At 52.5% G+C, this 19,440-nt stretch overlaps 1 protein-coding gene across 1 annotated transcript in view; it reads right to left on the bottom strand.

The window, feature by feature from the left end:
- Positions 1-19,440, bottom strand: part of Rgma (repulsive guidance molecule BMP co-receptor a) — a 41,355-nt gene that overhangs the window by 8,478 nt on the left and 13,437 nt on the right. The window contains exons 2-3 of the mRNA XM_050149144.1: positions 16,769-16,884; positions 976-1,490 (exon numbers count right to left, since the gene is read on the bottom strand). Of these exons, the coding sequence (XP_050005101.1) occupies positions 976-1,490; positions 16,769-16,884 (631 nt within the window). The remainder of the gene's footprint in view (positions 1-975; positions 1,491-16,768; positions 16,885-19,440) is intronic.

Below are 19,440 nucleotides of genomic sequence, written 5' to 3'. Positions count from 1 at the left end.
GAAACAGCCTTGTGGGCCAGCCTGGCCCTGCCTAACGTGTGGTCTCTCAACACATTCCTCCTGGGGAAATAGACCCACTGTCTCTTAGCCAGCCTGGGAGCCCCAGGGGGCTCTGGTGACAGGGCTGGCAGCGAGGAGGAGGGCAGATGTCCCCAGTGCCCGGCAGCACTGCCCCTTCACCTTGGTATCTTACCTCCTGGCAAGTTTGAGGTAATTTGGGGTTGGTAGGAGTATCCCTTTGCCTGGGAAATGGGGTCATATCTCAGCTGTCTCTGGCACTGGCTGGGGAACAGGACTTAAGATCTGACACCCCGACATGGAGCCCTCCTTGGCTTGGAGAATGAGTGGCCTTTAGCTGGCTCCGTGGCAGCGGAGAACATGCTGGGCTCAGGCGCTGTCCTGGCTGAGGTCAAATCCTAGCTTCACGTTTCCCACCAACTACATTTTGGGTGGAGCCGTTCCTCTGCCTCCTGAGAGGTAGAGGGAGGGACACATGAGTTGGGAGTGGGGGAAGGGGTAGAAATGATTTAAATTCAGTACCCATGCATGAAATACTTAGAAAAGTTAAACAAATAAGCAAATAAACCTATATATTTTATACGCTAATTTCTGACACTGGAGTGGTGGGGGGTGTCATGATTCCCTCATGAGCTGTATCTAGAAGTCTGAGAAATACCACACAAGAGGCAGAATACAGACAGTTGTAAATTGGTTTATCTCCTGACAAGGGATGACCAGAACATTCCTTTCTAAACCATTTGCCTCTTTAGTGACAGTAAGAATCCAGCGGTAGTTCCAGGACAGGCTCCAAAGCTACAGAGAAACCCTGCCTCGAAAAACCACTACTACTACCACCACCACCACCACCACCAACAACAACAAAAAGATCCCAGCAGTGCTGGAGGCATCTGGTACCAGCTGAGCCTTAACAGTGTGACCCTGCAGGCCCGGCCAACCCTTGCCATATACCCTTACCTTGCTGGTGGCGGTGGCGGCAGAGCCAGGCAGCACAGGCGTGTTGGTGACTTGCACGTTCAGGTAATTATTGTCGATGAGCGGCCAGGCGCCTTGCACCTTGCACGTCTGGAAGTGGTCTGTGAAAGTCCTGAGGTGCGGGTCCCCAAAGAGGCCGCAGTGAGTGTAGTTGGGGGCAGCTGAGTGCTTGTGAAAACTCTTCTCGTAGTGGCAGATCTCGGGGCTATCCGAGCGCTCCTGGCTGTCCCCGGCTGGCGGGAGCGTGCGCAGGCGTGGCTGTGAGGTGGGGCCATCCTTGGAGCAGTTGTGCTGGTTCATGAGGTCCTCTATGCCATGGACAGCTGAGTGGTAAGCCAGGTCACCCCGGCAGGTGCGGGCTGTCCGCCGCGTGCACAGGGCGTAGGTGCGCAGGGCTGCACAGAACTCCGGCACGTCGTCAGACGCAGGGACGTGGCTGCCGGACGTGGCACTCCAGAACTCAGAGTTGCACTTGAGGATCTTGCAGGGGGTGATGGCTACGGAGAAGAACAGACGCGCCATCATGTTGGGACCCTCTTCTACAGACCTCTGTGGGTTAGAGATGCAGAGAGGCCTCACCTAGATGGTGCCACCTATAATCCACGCCCACTGATCAATGAACTGTACCGTAACTTGCCCTATCTAACCTTCCAGATTCTTCTGCATAGCCTGCTATGATGAGGAGGGTTCAGGCAGATGGGCCAGATGCAGAAAAGGGCCAGCATTTGCATTTAACAGGATGGCGATTTTTGACCAACCATCCTTGGACATAAAAAAAAAAGTCAATACATAAGAAAGAAAACAAGAGGCCGGGCGGTGGTGGCGCACGCCTGTAATCCCAGCACTCGGGAGGCAGAGGCAGGCGGATCTCTGGGAGTTCGAGGCCAGCCTGGTCTACAAAGGGAGTTCCAGGACAGGCTCCAAAGCTATAGAGAAACCCTGTCTCAAAAACCAAAAAAAAAAAAAAAAAAAAAAAGAAAGAAAGAAAACAAGATACTTCTACTTCAGGGCCATCTCCAAAAAATTCTAAGCAAAGAGCAAAAGGAAGGTGATAGGCATTTAAACCCCACTGTTAAATATGTGTCCCCATTCCTGCCAGAACAAGACCTTGCAAAACTCTCTACATCTTTATACTGATTTGAAATAAGGAATGACAGTAAAATGTATTGTGTGAATGTATTGACTGGTAGTGACTTATTGCGCACACAGCCGTGCGGCCAGGAGTCCCTGCTCACTACAGCTGTACAGTAGAGACAACCTCATCCCTGAGTGCATTCCCCAGTGTCTCCATCAGGGCGGAACAATGACCCAACACCAAAATGACTTCAGCTTTTCCTGGGGGAGCTTTCCCGTCACACTGAGGACCCCACCTCGCTCTCTGGAGGTCCTGGGTCCTCCCCGGACAAGGCACTCCAGAACTCGGAGTTGCACTTATAAAAATCTTGCAGGGGCTGATGGCTAGCTGACTAGTTCCCAGGGACTGTTTCTTAAGGTGGGCAGGGAACACCGTTAAATTCAATCAATGCCGGCTGCTACATTGTATCCTGTCACAGAGGAACTGGCTTCTCTTTCCAATGGTCTGGGAAGCTGACGGAAAGCGTTATCTTGAATCTGTCTAGTTATTATTATTTATGAGGGTGTGTTTGTATGCGCACGCACCTGCTCTTGTAGACCAGGTTGGTCTGGAACTTAGAGATCCACCTGCCTCTGCCTCCCAAGTGCTGGGATTAAAAGATCACCACCACCTGGCTCTAAATGCTTTCTTTTAATAAGAATTGCCTTGGCCATGGTTCTTCATAGCAACAGAACGGTAACTAAGGCATGAGCACAGAAGTCAGTCTCCGTGAGACTCAGGCTTTCGGCTCAGAATCAGGCTACCTGTGTTTCTGAGATTTTTGGTAAGCAAGCTCCTTTGGGCTGTTACCGGTTGAACATGCTTTTCTTTTGGTTTGAGAGGTCATGTGTTTATGTGAGCATTAGGGAGAGAATTTAAAAGCAGACGTCCAGTTTTCCCACCTTTACAGCTTTATGGAGACTGAAGGCTGACTTGCATCAGAACAGAGCCAGGTATGGGGGTGCATATTCAGAATCTGAGCGCTTGAGAGGCAACAGCAGGAGGGTTGCAAGCTCTGGAAGCATTTGGTGGCACAGTGAGACGCTGTCTCAGAAAACAATTGAACAAAATAGGACCAGTGCGTCAGCCTGGGCCACTGATCCACTGGTGCCTGCTGTGCAGGGCCACAGCAGCCAGGGAGCACAGTGAGACTCCACATATGTGACCTCCCAGACATCCACAACCCATGGTGCCCGAGGGCCTGGCCTGGGTGGACACGGGGACGCCCTGGGCGTTGCTCCTCTAGATGGAGGGGAGGCAACTGCTACGCGGCCTCTGACTACTGGCCCAGTGCTAGGAGCCGAATGCTGGCTGGCCATCCTGCTGTCTCAGAATCCCAGAGCCAGGGTGCATGAGAAAAGCGCCACAGATAGAGTCGGCCCTGACTGGAAACTACACGGGGGTCCATTTTACCTCACCCTCACCAGGACGGAGGGAAGGAAGGATGGAGGCCCTCGACTGCTCATGCCCACACCCTCCTTCAGAGCCGGCCAGCTTCAAATCCGGTTGGCTGCACAGCTGGGGCTGGCAGATAGCAGCCGAGGTCACTCATCTGGGACACTTGCCCCCAGGAACCTAGGTCTCCATTGGCTCCCTAATCCTGGGGATACTACAGGACCCTAAGTGGACTTCTTTGTCCCACGTACTCTATTTCTCAGCCATGTGGCGAATGTTCTCCATGCTATTGCTCAGGGCGGAGGACACAGAGAGGTCTGAAGGTGACGTGGCATGTGACGTGGCAGGCAGCGGAAGGAGGACATTGGGCTCAATTTCACTTCTGAGAGTAGCTGTGAGGACCCAACTCCGTCTCAATTTCTTTATCTGCAAAGAACTTGCCTTAAGGGCTAACTTCAGATTGAACGACATTCTAATACTTTGTCTTTGCTAGTGAGCAAAGGAAGAAACTTTGGGCTCTATGCCAGAAAGAAAAATGGGGGCACTTGTAACTTCTCCACCCAGAGACACTCAGGGGAGTCTGCGTGTCAGCAAACAAGAGACCCATTGGTGTCACAGGTGACATCTAGTCAGCCTCACAGAATTGGGGTCACAACTTAGGGGGCCTTTTGGATTTGGGGCAGGCATCCAGGGTCAAACCCACAGTTGTGTGACCTCCTTGAGCGGCCATCATGCAATGGGGTGGGGCGGGGTCGGAGGTGCTGACTACGCCAAGCCTGCAGAACTCAGGAAAGACGATCCCGGAAAGAGGTTTGTGTCGTAAACTTTGCTCAGTTGTCATTAGCACTGCTGGTGTAACGTGGAGATTTACCACGGCTGGATGTGCACACGCTCAGTGGCTCCAGGACTTGCTACGGCCCTCAACCGACAGGTAAAAAAAGGTGCCCAGGCCTTGGATAGCTTTTCCTCTTAGGTTTCTTGACACAGGCAGGATGTAACCACGGCTCTCAGTTCCCCAAACCACCACCACCTCCCCTCTGAAAAACCAAGCAACTTTCATCTTAGGCTTTCACTATTACCCCGGAGGCAGGAATTTTTCTTTTATCTCCATTTTACCAGTGGGCGGCCTCAGGGGGTGGAGTCGCCCTGGGTCACAAAGCCACAGGTGTGCTTCAGCTGTGCACTGGTCTTAGGACTGCTTCTCTGACTCTCTCTGCCTCTGCCCCCCTTCCTTTCCCTGTGTGAGGCATGCATGTGTATGGTATTTCTATGCAGGTATCTCCCACCCCCACCGTGTTTATGTGTCCACGTGTGGTGTGTGTGTAAGAGGTAGATGCCAGGTTGGTGCTCTATCTTTTATGGGGGTGCATGGCTCTCCCTAAACCCGGAAGTTGATGTTTTAGCTGGACCAGCCAGCCAGCCCTCAGGATCCACCTGCTCACATCCTTCAAGAGCCAGGGTTACAGGCTCTGCTGTGCCTGGCTGTTACCTGAATGCCTGGCATCCGAACGCAGGTCCTCAATCTCACACAGAGTGATCCACTAGTGACCGGTGCACCTCCTCAGCCCCATTCTATGCTTTTCAGAAACGCACTCACTACAAGTCCTTCCTCAAGACACCGTCTGAGATGACCGGCTCCCCAAGGCCCCAAACACCGTGATCTGTTGCCTTGCCCGGTTCTGTTGCGGCAGCACAGATTGATTCTGCGCCCTCCCAGCAGTAAGCAGACACGGAGGCTGCTGAGAAATGACCTGTCTTTGACTCTTCTGCTGCCCTGAAGCTTTGAGACCATAAGCCAGCCTTGAGGGGCCTCCCTGGAACCTCCGGAAAAGGCTGAACTCTCCGACGGTGGAAGGAGACATTGGAGTTCAGAATAGGACAACTGCCTACAAGATGATCCGGACAGTGGTAAGTCGGAGCCAGAAGTGGGTGAGCCCCATGAGTGCCCTCTGCTACCTCTTCAGAGGGCACTACTCTGGAGTCTGTCAGCCTGAAGTGATGTACGTACAGCTGTTATTTCTTAAGGACCTTGGGGGAGGGACCTCCAAGATACCACGACTGGACTGTCTTCATAGGCAGCAAGCTGAGAGGCCCTGACATCTTCAGAGGTATCACCCTTCACCCCGTGTCCTCTGTTCTAAATCACCAACTACAGGCCTCTTAGGGGTCAAGGGACCTATAGCCAACTTGGCCTGGCATCAAAAGCAAAAGCTGTGGGGTCCCCTATCAGAAGTCCCCGAAAGGCTGCTTTTTTATTTGACAGATACATTATTTCACAAATATGTATTTAAGCAAAAGATTTCTGGCAGTAATCTGGGACTTCTGAGGACAATATTCATGGAAGCAGAAGAGTCTGGGAGTATGTAACACATCTTACAGCAGCTTGTACAAACAGAGGGCAAGGCAGCCTTTCTGAGCCAATCCCTCAGCGCTCTCTGCATGACAGAAAGGGACTCACTGCCCCAGTGGCAGGTTACTGTTCTTTTGTGGGTATGGCATGTGAGTGGCCCCACCTCACCCGGTGATGTAAACGTTTTCCTAGTTCTTCTTTCTAAGAAAGATATTTTACATGTGTGTATATATTATGCATGCGTGTGTGTGTGTACACACATGCTGTAGCCCATATGTAGGGGTCTGAGAGAATCCATAGGAGTCCTTCTACCCTGTGGGTTCTGGGAATGTAGCTCAGGTGGTTAGTCTCGGCAGCAAGCACCTTCAACCTTCTGAGCCATTTCACCAGCCTGGTTTTTCTCTTTCTAAGCCTTCCGGGACTGAGGATGCTTCTGGGTGGTGGTGGGGTCTCTTTGATTCTCGCTGCCTGGTGCTCTATCTCACCAAGAGCCTGACACTCCGCAAAGCTCGCGAGACCTTGTGTGCTTGGCACATTTTGTTTGAGCCCAGGTTTCTTGGGTCCACCAACATTTAGGATTAGCTACTGTCCCGAGAATGACAACTGGACAAACAGGAGAATCCAGAAGCTTGCAAGGACAGTGGCTCTCCCTGAACTTCAGGTAATCCAACAGGAAATCCTCGAACCTGTCCGAAAATCCCAGGATGCAAGGTAGAGGACTTGGTTTAAGAGGTGGGGCTAATGTTAATGTTCACAGAACAAGGTGGGCTTCCAGAACAGGCTGGGTAGAGGGGGCCCTTGGGGCTCAGTTTGGGGTCCCCAGCAATCATATGAACTATTTATCAACTTCTGCCTGGTTCAGCAGAGCTAAGGCTTCAGTGTGAGCTACTTCATGCCCCAACACTTAGGCCATCTCAGGAGACCCAGGCTGGCCTTGAACTCCGGATTCTACTGTTTGCATTTCCCAACTGCCGGTGGTTACTGGCGTGCACCACGCCCAGTTTTGCAAAGTTTACTGCTCACTTCGAAAGGTGCACCACGGAGGCTCAGAATGTGGGAGTCTGAAACTTTCAGTTGTCCCCAAGATACACACCTTTGCTAGGGCAAGCTAACTCTCTCTGTTCTGGACACTTCCAGCTGCCTCTTGGGGAGTTCCCTCTCTGCCCTCTTCTAGAGCCGCACAGACGCAGGCTAAAATGTAACCACCCCCTGTCTGTCATTTGATATACACTGAGGTGTACTGGTTTCCTTCCCGGGGCTACCTTCTCTGGCCCGATCTTGCAGCTGCTCCTCTGAAACCCCCAAGTAAAGTGGGCACATCTTCCTCCATTTGCCTGGCACCCTCCCAAGAACAGGGCCTCCTCATCTTTATCCTGACAACCTTCCCCACTTCCATACTCCACAGTTAAAGCATAGTTGGAGATTCCTGATGCCCACCCCCAACCTCCCTTTAACACCTGTCTCTAATTTTGTCTCTGGTAGAAACCTGGGGCCTCCATGTAGTAGCCAGAGTCCAGGAAGTACCTATTTGCCCATAGCTAGCCAATTACACTTTGGAGACTGAACTCCGAGTGCCTGCCTTTCTTGTAGACCACCGAGCCACGGTAGAGAGGGAAGCCCCGTGGCTCAGGTTCACGAGACTTGAACGATTTTCTGTGGGCGGCACCTCTGGGAAACAGAAAGGCAATGCTCACAGAACACCAAGTCAGCAGGACGAAAAATATCTCCGTACCAGAACAGCCACAGCTCAGACCGTAGCCCAGTCCTCCTTTGAACTGCTAATCAAGCCCCATCTTTCAGAATAATAGCCGGCTTATTACCACCCTGTTTGCATGACAAAGCATCTCAATAAAACTTATTTTGCCGGGGCCCAGAGGGGGTGTGAAGGATCAACCCTGAGAAAGGAGTCTTAGGAATGTGCGAGGCGCTCCAGGGCCAGAGCTCAGGAATAAAGACAATGTAATTTGCCACCAAGAAAAGCCCAATAGACCAATAAATTACCCGCGTGCAAAGGGATTAGCTCAGGTTTCAGGGGCCTAGGGGAGGGGCCGGGTAAGGGGGGGGGGGGGGGAGACGGCCACGCCTTCTCTTAAAGCGGTGAGGATCCTTTAGACTCCAAGCCGCTGGGTCAAGATGTTTTCAACTCTGCACAGTGACTGTCTGACCTGATTTACTCGCTCAGAGTCCTGGTTCCTGCCGTGTGCTGGGAACTGGGTTGAAAGCGGTTCTCGGAACCCACTCTGTGCTTAGGCGGGGCTGGCCTTCCCAACTTCAGGAAGGTTTCATCTGAGTTTGACGGTATCAGGGAAGCAGCGTTTCCCAGAGACTGACAAGAGGCAAAAAACTCAGTGGTCTGAGGACAGTGAGCTGGCTAGAGGAAGGCATCAAGAAAATATCGCCTGACTTCAAATCACTGTCCTTTGCTGGGGGTGGGGGGGTGGGGGGAAGCAGGAATCCTTTAAACCCCATCCACCATCCTGCTAGAATCTGCCACCAGGGGGCACTAGATGAAAAAGGGAAGGCTGAAGGTAGGGACGGAGTCCCAAGGCTGTTCTTCCCACTGGGGCTCTTCCGCTTCAGCCTCTGGCTTTGCTGCCCTGAGGTAGGAAGCCCAGCAGGCCAGCCCCTTTGTCACTCCGGCCCCTGCGGTGGAAACTGCTTCCTGCTGTGTGTCTTGGTGCCTTTAGGCTTTTAGAAGCCTACCTAGTGATTCCCCAACTTTAGCTCCCTCCATGGAAATGCCTGAGGGAGGGGGAAGGGAGTTCACTTTGCTGGCAGGCCCACAAATGAAGCGCCTGCCTGCCTGCCCGCCTGCCCGCCTGCCTGCCGATTTCAGCCAGTGAGCTCCTGCAGAAAGCCCCCGTGGCAGCATCAGAGCACTATTTTCGTAAGCTGTGTAACTTAAGAGGCAATAGCTTCAATTAGGCCACAGGCGGGTGGAAGGAGGGGAAGCCGCTAGAGGAAATCTGCCAGCCTCGGGGAGAGGCCAACCCTGAAGCTTGAAGTCTCCATCTTCCCTCCCTCCCTGACTGCCCACCCAGTCTGGAGAAGAAACCCGAGCTACACCTCTGGAAACATGTCACAACACAATCCTGATGGAAGTGGGGGAGAGGACACTAAGTAGGAGGGCCAACCGCTGCTGCCTCTGAGTGTGAGCCTCAAGCAGGGCCCGGTTCTGCTGATTCCAGTCCCACAGCCAGGAACCTAGGTGTGTGTGAAGGCGGGGCGGGGGTGTTCTGGGACAAGAATGGATGCCTAAGGCTGCCTGCTGGCGTCACTCCGGCAGGAATTTCACTCAATCATCCTGGCGTAAACACCCAGGTGTTTGGCCTTAGATACCGAGAGGGACACACCCAGCTGACTGGATTTTTTTTTTTTTGCCAGGTGCTGCACAGCCTACCTCACTTAACCCATCACCACAGCCAGAAGGGAGCACCGCTCCTGGGTGACATTGCTGGCCCAGGCAGCCTGAGGGCCCCAGAGCTGCCTCTCGGCTACAACGTGTCTCCCACCCATGAGCTGAGAATTGTTCCGGCTTGGCTGAGAGCAAGACGGGGAGCTTTTGAGACTACCTCAGGTGACCTAGGAAGGGAAGACAGAAACCCCAGGGAGCTGGGGCCTGGAGGGTGAACTCACTGTCTAGCTAAGCCCGGAGAGGTGGCTGGGTAGCACTCCCAGGACAGTACTGCCCCCTCAGTCACACCCAGCCAGGGCTGCCCTGCCTCAGCCTCCACACATGCCAAGTTGCTACAAGCACCCTTGCTGAGTGCCAAGAAGGGCGTACCTCAGCTTTCCAAACAGGCCACCCTCCCCAGGCTCCCACGGAAGCCATGTGGAACCAACTCCCAGGCAATGGGGTAATGTGAAAGCTACGAATCAGTCCTGGAGTGGGAGGTCACAGGCAGCCTGTCAGTTAAGGCTTGAGAGCAAGTCTGGGTAAGGGAGGGGGAAAGGGGGGGGTCAAACGTGAATGTCCTGCTCTGGGGAGGGACAAAACAGCCCTGGGTACCAGAAGGTCAGTGGTATGGGAGGTAATAAAAATTTCCCAGGATGGAGAAGCTGCAGGTGAGAGATGTGGCCTTTCGGTTTGGAAGCATGATCCTTCTTTCTGATGTGGGGCTCACACCTGAGGCGAGTGAGAACTTTATATCTTGACCCTGCCTCCAGCCATGCTGGGCTTTTCTGCTCAGCTGCAGGTCAAAGCAGGTCAAAACATTGTTGAGAAGGAAAAAAAAAAAGAAAGAAAGAAAGAAAAAGGGAGGGAGAGAGAGAGAGAGAAGAAAGAAAAGAAGAAAGAGTAAATTTCTCCCTCTCTGCCATCTGCAGGGGCTGGAAGGAAGGGTGCATGCCAGGCACCTGGAGCAGGGTGGGAAGCCCAACCCCAAACTCCTTTCTGAAGGGGTGGGGTACAGAGACAGCCCTGTGGTAAGTGTCTAGGTGTTCCAGTGCTTTCGTTAAATAGGGCATACGGTAAGTACATTAGTAAACGCCTCACCTGCGACAGTGCCATCTTCCTCTTTGGGACACAAAATGACAAAAGGGGAGGACGGGCTTTCTTTGGAGGCAGAGAAAGCCCTATGTCTGTGGGAACTGGGGTGGGGGGAGGTCACCCTTCATCCTGTTACCTGGTATCATAGTCTCAGTCCTTTCTTATCCCCGGCCCACATCTTCAGCAGACGCTCAACAGCAGACTTTAACAGTCTACACAGCAAATTTTAACAACTGTGTTTATCCAAAATTTGGAAAGGGCAGGAGTCTGGCACCGGCTACTGGGCTCGGCTTGGTAGCTGCCCGTGCAACACCGGGCAAGCTCTCCTTCTCCTTAGGAGTGATGGCTCCTGAGGATGAAAGCAGCTATTGGAGACTCCTGGTACACTGTGGCCATGCAAGCCACCGAAGAACTCTTAAAACTATTTCCTCCTTCAGACAACCCTATCTGGGAGAGGGACTTATGAAGGTGTTATGTCTTGAAGGATGCTGTTAAATGTTGATTAGGGATTGTCTGTGAGAGGCCAGAACTTTGGGTTTTTAATCCCTTTTGGTCTTTGGGTTAAAAGAAATGCCTACTGCTTGTATAATCAGAAACAATATTTGGGGAAAATGTGGGGTGTCTGGGGGGAAAAGTCCTGTGGTCTTTGTCCTTTGAGCAAAAGCTAGAATTAAAAGTAACACACACACACACACACAAAACCTATGGGTCTTGTAGCTTCTAGGACTATACTGGAAGAACTTGGGAGAGTGGGGGAGGAGAGGAAGAGAAGGCAGGAAATGGCTCCCACCTTTACCATACAGAAAAATGATGGAGAAGACAAAACTCGAAGACCTCTGAGTCCATGAAGCCAGGGGGACGCACAGCCCCGTGCAGCTTGGGCACCCAAAAGTCAGATTGGACCACAGCAGGTTGCATGGACTTTGGGCAGGGAGGTGAGCTTTCAATTTAGAACTGGGTGGTGCGAGGCAAGGCATAGAGCATCCCATGGGAAAGGGGGTGTGATATCGAGATGAGGGGGCTGGGATATGCTGGATCTTTTGGAAAGGGGGTTTGGTGAGAGCGTAGGACTGACCAGAAATCAGAGATGCCCCTTCTGGATGCTGCAAGGAGAACCATGACATTCTGAATGTGGTCCATTGGGTGTGGGACTGGAGTGGGAAACTGAGGCAGCCCCTGGGGTTGTTCTTCATGCTGTGGCTGCAGCAAGATGACAACGGAGAACGGCAGGGAAAAAAAAAAGCTGAGGAAGGACTCCCAGTTCTAGGTGACTGGCCTACAAGGAGACCATTTTGCAGGAAAGGACTTCATGCCTCGGGGTAGTGGGGTCCCTGACACAGCTGGGGAAGGGATGCAACTTGGGGAGTCCACATCCTGGTGTGCCTGGGACCCAGGAGACATGGGGAGTTTTGACTTTTAGTTTTAAACCAAGAAAGTCTTGGGCAAACTGGTGTGAGTAGGCCACTTTGGCAGGGGGAGGGGAGGACAAGTCTTCAGGTGCATCTTAGCACGACAGCAGAACAGTAAGGCACTAACTGGTACCCAGTGCAAACCTGAAGGCAGAGAGCAGAGTACAGACCTTACACAGGCCGGGCGGTGGTGGCGCACGCCTTTAATCCCAGCACTCGGGAGGCAGAGGCAGGTGGATCTCTGTGAGTTCGAGACCAGCCTGGTCTACAGAGCTAGTTCCAGGACAGGCTCCAAAGCCACAGAGAAACCCTGTCTCGAAAAACAAAAACAAAAAAACAAAAACAAACAAACAAAAAAAAAAACAGACCTTACACAGTCCACCAAAGGCAAGATCTTTGGAGGGGACTGCAGTCCCTCTGACCACAAACAGGTGCCCAGCCTTACTCATTCGCCTCTGCAGGACCCCAGAGTCTCCTCTCCCTAGCTCAAGTCTTACTTATGTCCTTGGGTTACCCCTCCTACCCTTCCGCTTTCCCGAGATCCCCTCCCTTTGGGCACCAGGGTGACAACCTTGCAGAGGCTTTCCTTCCACCAGAAAACCAGAGAGCCTTTCCCTTTTTCTCCAGGGTACCCCAGAGCCTCAGGGGCTGTGGGAACTCTAGGAGTTGATATCTGTGCTCTCCTAGAAGGTCAAACGTCTGTCTGCCCCGTCATACCCTGGCTGCTAGTCTCTGCCTCTTATAACTGAACATCCTTTTCTTCTCTTTTCTGCAGGCCCACGCCCTCCCCCCCAAATTCACATGCTAAACCCTAATCCTCAAAGGGATGGTATTAGAAATAGGATCCAGGACTTTAGGAAGCGATTATGTCATGGGAGTAGAGCCCTCATGAAAGTGCCCTTATATAAAGAAAGGACCCTGGAGAGTCAGCTTTCCATCCCTTCTGCCTTGTGGGGGAAGGGTGTGGGTAAGAAGGCACAGGACAGATAAATGGACTAGAAAGGTCCTCTCACTGGATACCACAGTGACCACAGTGGCTGGTTCCTAGATCCTTGAGTGTCTAGCCTCCACAGCTATAATCAAAACGTCTGTTATTTGCAGCCCTCAAAATCTGTGGTATTGTTATAGCAACTGAGATGAGCTCATACACTCTCCGTCTGGGACACAGGGTCTAACTGAGAGACGCAGCTGTGTACGGGGAGCAGGCTTCCTTAGTTCCGCCTTCTTACACAGCAGTTCAGTTAAAAATATCCTCATCTCGATAGCCACGCAGATATATTTAGGTCCTTCGGAGAACCTTAGTTTCTCTAAGTCTCAGTGTCCCCATTTGAAGACGAACACTTCTACAACAGAGACAGTTCAAAAGCATAAGGGAGGGGGCCGAAGAGCTGGCGGAGCAGGGAAGGGCACTTGTTCTTATAGAGGACCAGGGTTCAGTTCCCATCACCTACACAGGACAGCTCATAAAAACAAGTAACTGCAGTTCCGGGGACCCCCATGTTTTCTTCTGGCCTCTACATACACGTGGTTGCACATGCAGGCATGCAGACGCATACACATAAATAAAAATAAATGAAAATTCAAAATATTAAATACAACTATTAGGGAAGGAAACAGGAGGAGCGGCTGCACCCTCCTGAGAAGCTAGCCCTTCGAACAAGCGAGCATCAGAATCCCTTGGAGGGCCTGCCTGGCTGCATCTGCTTCACTAGACCTGCAGTGCCCAGGTTCCTGGGGGAGGCTGATGCTGCTGGTCCATGGCCCACACTTTGAGAACCCCGCTAGAACACGGCATGCATGAACAGCTACAAGAAACAGGTCAACATGCACACACCATGCTTTGGACGGGTTTCTCTCAGAAGTTTGTTTGAATAAGTCACAATGGCCTCACAGCTTAAAAAGTATCTCTTTGCTGAGTTCTGAAGAGGATGCTATTTGAGGAAACCTCTTCTAAGAAGTTTTTTCCGGCCTACCCCCATCTGGCTTGGGGATGCAGCCACTTGGTCCCATCTTCTACCCTAGAACAGTATCCAGACACCCCTCCAGCCTTCTCTCTGATCAGGCTGAGGGCTCTGAACGCTGTCACCGAGCAAGGGCTCGGGAAGTCGGCCATCCACGTTGAGCGAGTCCGTGTAAACACTCCAAACACACAAACACTCTCAGTCTGGCAGAGTGAAGGCATCTTTCTCCACATAACTAGGTCCAATTTAATCTGCACTCCTGCTCACTGCTGGCAGCCATTCAAGCAGGCGAGCCCTGAACAAACCCAGGCTTTCACAGGGCTGTTGGGCCAGCTTCCACCTGTCTCTGGTGGGTGAGACCCCGGCTTGCCTAATGTCCCTAAGGTCCACCCACTGCGCACCAGAACTCTGACCTTCACTCTGGGGCATCCTGTTTGCTGGACCGCTGCGTCAGAGACGGGGACAGCGCATCTCCGCGGTGGAAATCACGCATCTTCCCCACGGAGGAAACTGTCTTTTTTGCCCCACGCGGATTCCAGCGCACCCACATTCCTGAGGCCCTCAGTTTATTTGGTCCTCGGTGAGCAGCAGCTCAGTTTTCACAGAGGTGGGCAGTTTTGACTACATGCAACTGTCAGAGGGCTCCAGCGAGGGGAAACCTTAGCCAGTTGGCATGACACAACCCAGCTATCAGCTCCATCTGCCAGGGTCTAGTTACCAGCCCCGAAGCCAAAAAGAAATGGGTTTCTTGGACACAAAAGTGGCGGAATTTGAGTTGTGAATTACATAACCCGCCAGTGTGCCTTAGACTGTGCTGCAGATAGTTTAAAACAAAAATAGTTTTTAAGACAAAAAAAAAAAAAAAAGTGAATGGAGAAACATCACCCTCCCCCCCCCTACAAGCCCTAACCCCACCCAGTCATGCAGTTTCTTCCTACTGTGGAGAACTTCTGCAGGCCCTTCCTCTCCTCACCTTCCAGCCCCAGAAGCTAACAAGTGCTGTAGCTTTAAGAGCAGGAAGGTGTTGTTTTAAGAGCCCTGGGAGCCCCCCTTCTCAATTTCAGCACTGAGCTGAGATCACATCCCCCCACGGCAGCCAAGGGACAAAAGCCATTTATCAACCCATCTGATAAAACTTCCAATGGGCTGGATCTTTATCCCCGACCAAACCAAGATGAACAACAGCATGCTGCCACTTCTCTGAAATTCTTTTTCTTTCTGATGATGGTTTTTACTTTTTAAAATTTTAATTAAATCCCCCTTTTTTTTTTTAAAAAAATTTAATTCTTGGGAACAAATAAGATCAGCCTTTCAAATAGAATATTTAGATCAGCAGCTCTCAACCTGTGGGTCGCGACCCCTGGGGATCAAATGACCCTTTCACAGGGGTCTCCTAAGACCATCAGAAAACTGATTGTTTACATTACGATTCATAACAGTAGCAAACTTACAAGTTATGAAGTAGCAACAAAAATAATTTTATGGCTGGGGGGGAGCAGCATAAGGAAGGTTGAGAACCACTGATTCAGATGAAGAAACTTGGGTTTCATGAACATGGCAGTGGGGGGAGGTTATCTCCCCTGCTGGAAACCACTGTGGGGGTTTTGAGATTTCAGGGTGTCTGGATTATGAGAGCTGTTAGGGCATACTGACACCCCTCTCCCGTTCTAGTTCTGGGCAGGGAGCTTTCTCTTTGGGAGTTTCAGAAAAAAAGATCTGGTGGTAGTCCCTGAGGGAGCTGGGACGTTTTGGCTAAGTGGGTACTGGGGGCCCTGTAGCTCAGCTGAGACAAGAGAGCAAACTCACCCTTACCCCATAGTGTTGGCTGTCCATGTCGTGTGCCCCCGGGAATGCCAACTTGAAGCCAGGCCTAGCCTGGACTGACTGCCCTGTCTGTCAGTTCCTTGAAACCCAGTTGGCTGAAAAGGAAATCAAAACAACCCAGTCCCAGTCCTAACTCAAGTCCTTTCTTGCAAATCTCAGCAGCGCAGAGCCAGCAGAACCACAGCTGGCCGCGCTCCGAAACAAGCTGGAATCTTTTGCTCAAAGACACCTCGGAACCCCACAACACAATGGAAAAGGCTGGGAGATCCCGCCTTACGAGGAGGACCATTTGGTCGTGACACTGTTTAGTTGTATTTTAAAAAGAGAAAAACGTGTGGAAAGCGTTTAACTGGCTTTTTCAGACTCTGAGTAGCATGAAATAAAAAATGAAATAAAACTTTACGAAACATTATAAAGAAAACAGACCGGGGATTTAAGATTCGTTCATTCCCCCTCCCCCCCAAAGGGGAAAAAAGTAAAGAAACCGGAGCGTTTGGAAAGGAACAAACGCTTCTCTGTGGAGTTGGTCTCCCTTCCCCCAACAAAAACAAGAGGTCCGGGCTCGGAGGAATTTGAAAGCAGCGATCTGCCAAAAACATTGTGAAAAACTATGGGGGATTCATTGGAAACAGATGGGCTTTTTCAGCTTTAATTCTGAAATTCTCTCGCTTTCTGGCACAATAAAAACAAACAGGGGGGCAACGCAGAATGTTATCAAACAGGAATTAACGCGTCTGAGCCTGTGTCCGTGGGCTTCCCCGCGTGGGCCAGCGTGGGGGCGGGACGGGGCGGTCGGGGACTAATCTGGGACCTCCCCAGCGCCCCCAGCTCCACCCCTGGGCAACCAACAGGTTTGCAAACTGGTGGGCGAGGAGCTGGAGAAAGTGCCCCTGGTGCGGAGTCCGAGCCTCCCCTTCTCCTCTCTTTTGGAGCACCCAAAAGGCGTCCAGGGCACCCGTTTTCTCGGAAGAAGGGAGGGGGGCAGAGAAGCATCCCTAGCTCTGCAGATCTCCCCATTTGCTCCTGTCCTTCGGAGCTCGGGCAGGAGTTCCCTCACCTCTAGGTCTCTTCCGACATCCACCGCTCCCTATGCAGGGCACGGGACAAAGACCCGTGGCAATGGGAATCTAGGTCCCCAGGGGGCTGGAGAACCGGGGACCCCCAACTCGCGCAGGGAGGCCCAGGAACGGGGAACCCGGCTGGCTGTGCCCCGGCCAGGGAGCTGTGTCTTACCTGCCGGGAAGCTGCAGAGAAGGACGGCGAGGGTCGGCCACAATCCCAGGGCTGAACGTCCTGCCCCTCTCCCCATACCCATCCATCCAGCTCGGCCTGTTACCACTAGCCTCTCCCTGGAAGAAGTTTAAAAGAAAAGGAAGGAAAAAAAAATCAATCACGCTGCAGAGAAGAGGCAGCCTTGCTCGGCCGGTGGGAGCAGCGAGCCGGGAGGCCCGGTCCACCTCCGCCACGGGCGCCCGGTGTCCCCCACCCCCAACCCCGCTGCCCGGCCCCGCCCTCGCCATCCATCATCCGCTTCCCCGCCAATGTCGCGGCTGCCCCGCGCCCCGCCGCCGTGAGCCCCGCCCTCCCGAGCTCAGGTTTCATCCTGGCGGGAGAGAGGGAGGGAGGATCGCCAGCCCAGGCTGCTCGGCCGGTGGCCAAGAGGACCTGGGGAACCAGGGGCCCGCTAGTGCAGGGCGCGTTCCTGGCTCCCAAGCTGCCACTCCCCACTCCCTCGGGTGGCTAAGGCGCTCAGGGCACGGGGATCTCAGAGAGTTTCAATCCTCCCCCATCAATATCGCATCCAAATTGAAAGAGCTTGGAGACAAACTCCAGCCTCCCTTTGCAACCAGACTACCGCTCCAAAGCCGCCGCCGACACCCCTGGGCTCGTTTTACTCCCCTTCAGATGTCTCGCCGGCACAGAAGACCGAAAGGCCGCCTCCGAAGTTGTCAGGCTCTGGGCAACAGTTGCACCTCAAGGATCACGCCCGCCTCGGACCTGGACTCCGCTGGGGACCCCTCCCGTACCATCTCTAAGCACCCGGTTGCTTCGCGAGAACCTGGCCCTGTTCGCAACAGAGATCTCTCTCATGAACTGAGATCTTGCTCATGGTGCCTCCCGGGACACTGCTACCAACCTAGTGAGAGAGAGATACTGTGGTCCCTGGGGCGCGCAGGCCGAGCCCTCTGGTGTTGAGGCAGAGGCTATATTCCCAAGCCCCATCTTGGGATGGCCTCAGGGTGGTGATCGCCCTTGACTCAGTCACTTATTTTTCCAGGAGAAAAAATGTCTTCTCTCTAAGGTGTTCCCTAGCTCTCCGGCCTTTGCGGTATTTAGGGGACTGGCAACTTCCCCTGAGAAACATCTTCTGGGTGACACAAATATGCCAGGGCAAGTGTTTTTAGTCAAATGGATTCCTCCGGCCCACCCCACCCCCCAAGCCAGCCCATCTGGCTCTTGGGGTGGGGTGGGGGTGGGGGAATTTGGATTTTGATCCAATTTCTCTTAAGAGCGATCACAGTCTCATTGCAGGCCACACAAGCTGCAGGCTATGTCTGCACTGAGAACTCGGCTGTGGGGAACTCGGCTGTGGGAGGGGAGACTGGGGGGGGGGTGGGCGGTTCTATGCCCCAAAGTCACATGGTGCCTCAGACAGGCAGCAAGACCTTACAGCTTCAGAATCTGGCCTTCCTGAAGCAGACGAGGGGGAACTAATTCCTCAGTCACCTGTGAAGCCAGACACTGCAGGTTCCTTTGGTCAAAAACCCCGTGGTAGCAGCCGGTTTTCCGTTCCAGTTGGGCTGCCGCGGGGATTCCTCTCAAATATTTAGGTCTCAGACAGAACAGGCTCTGCCTACTTATTGTTCCCTTGAACCGAAGCTTCCAAGTGCGGTGTAGGATTCTCCAGGGAGAGTTCACCGTCTCAAATCCAGGGCTCAAAAGTTTTCCTTTCAAGGCTGCTCTGCCAAACCCAACAACTGTGGAGAATCACAGCAGCCCGGCTTGCTCCAGGAGCAGCCCTGACAGACAGACAGACAGACAGACAGACAGACAGACAGACTGCCCAGACACTCGCTGTGGCCTTTCCACTCCTTAGGTCCAGAATTAAACCTAATTGGCTGGAATCTGCCTTTCAGATTTCTAAGCCTTTGTATAACCAGAGTTCTCCTAAGCATCCCCAGCAGCGCAGGGAAGGCCTCTCTAGCCCTGCCCTTGGTCCAGTGGCAGCGGGAATTTTCATCTCAACACCTGTTTCTCCCTGTGAACGGGCCAGGCTATTATTGTCACTTAAGACCACAAGTGAATATAATCTGGGAGGGGTACCAGGCCCTGGGGTTTGCCCAGCATCTCTGCAAGGGATGGGTGCTGTCTTGAGAGAGAGAGAGACTCGATTTTTTTAAAAAAAAAATTATTTATGTTTATGTATGTATCTGTGAGTGTGCGCACGTGTGCAGCTGCTGACACCCGACAGGGCAAAGAAGAAGAAGAGGGTGTCAGATCCCCTGGAGTTTGAGTTACAGGACGTTGTGAGCCTCCCTACATGGGTGCCAGGAACAGAGCGCTGAGCCTGTGAGAGCAACAAGCATTCTTAACCACTGAGAAATCCCTTCAGCCTGAGACCCAAAGTTTTTTTTTTTTTGTTTGTTTGTTTTTTTTCTCAGCTCCTTGAATTTGGTGTTTCCTGCCTGTTTTGATCATATTCATCCCTCCCCCACCTTTTTCGTTACCTACCCAAATTTGTGTCTGTCAAGACTAATTTGTGTTGTCCAAAATGTAAATATTCTTGGACATGCGCTCTTCCTCTAGTCAGCTTACCAGGGGGTAGACCCTTAGAGGGAACTCTCTCTTCTCTCAGCAGCTAACAGTTGCTATTCACTCCATGGCAGGGATCAGCCAGTAAATTC

The sequence above is a fragment of the Alexandromys fortis genome, unplaced genomic scaffold, assembly GCF_014885135.2.
Source record: "Alexandromys fortis isolate MF-2015 unplaced genomic scaffold, M_Fortis_MF-2015_v1.1 scaffold_67, whole genome shotgun sequence".
Taxonomy (NCBI): Eukaryota; Metazoa; Chordata; class Mammalia; order Rodentia; family Cricetidae; genus Alexandromys; species Alexandromys fortis.
The sequence above is the reverse complement of the archived record's forward strand: the minus strand, read 5'-3'. Positions and strand labels throughout refer to the sequence as shown.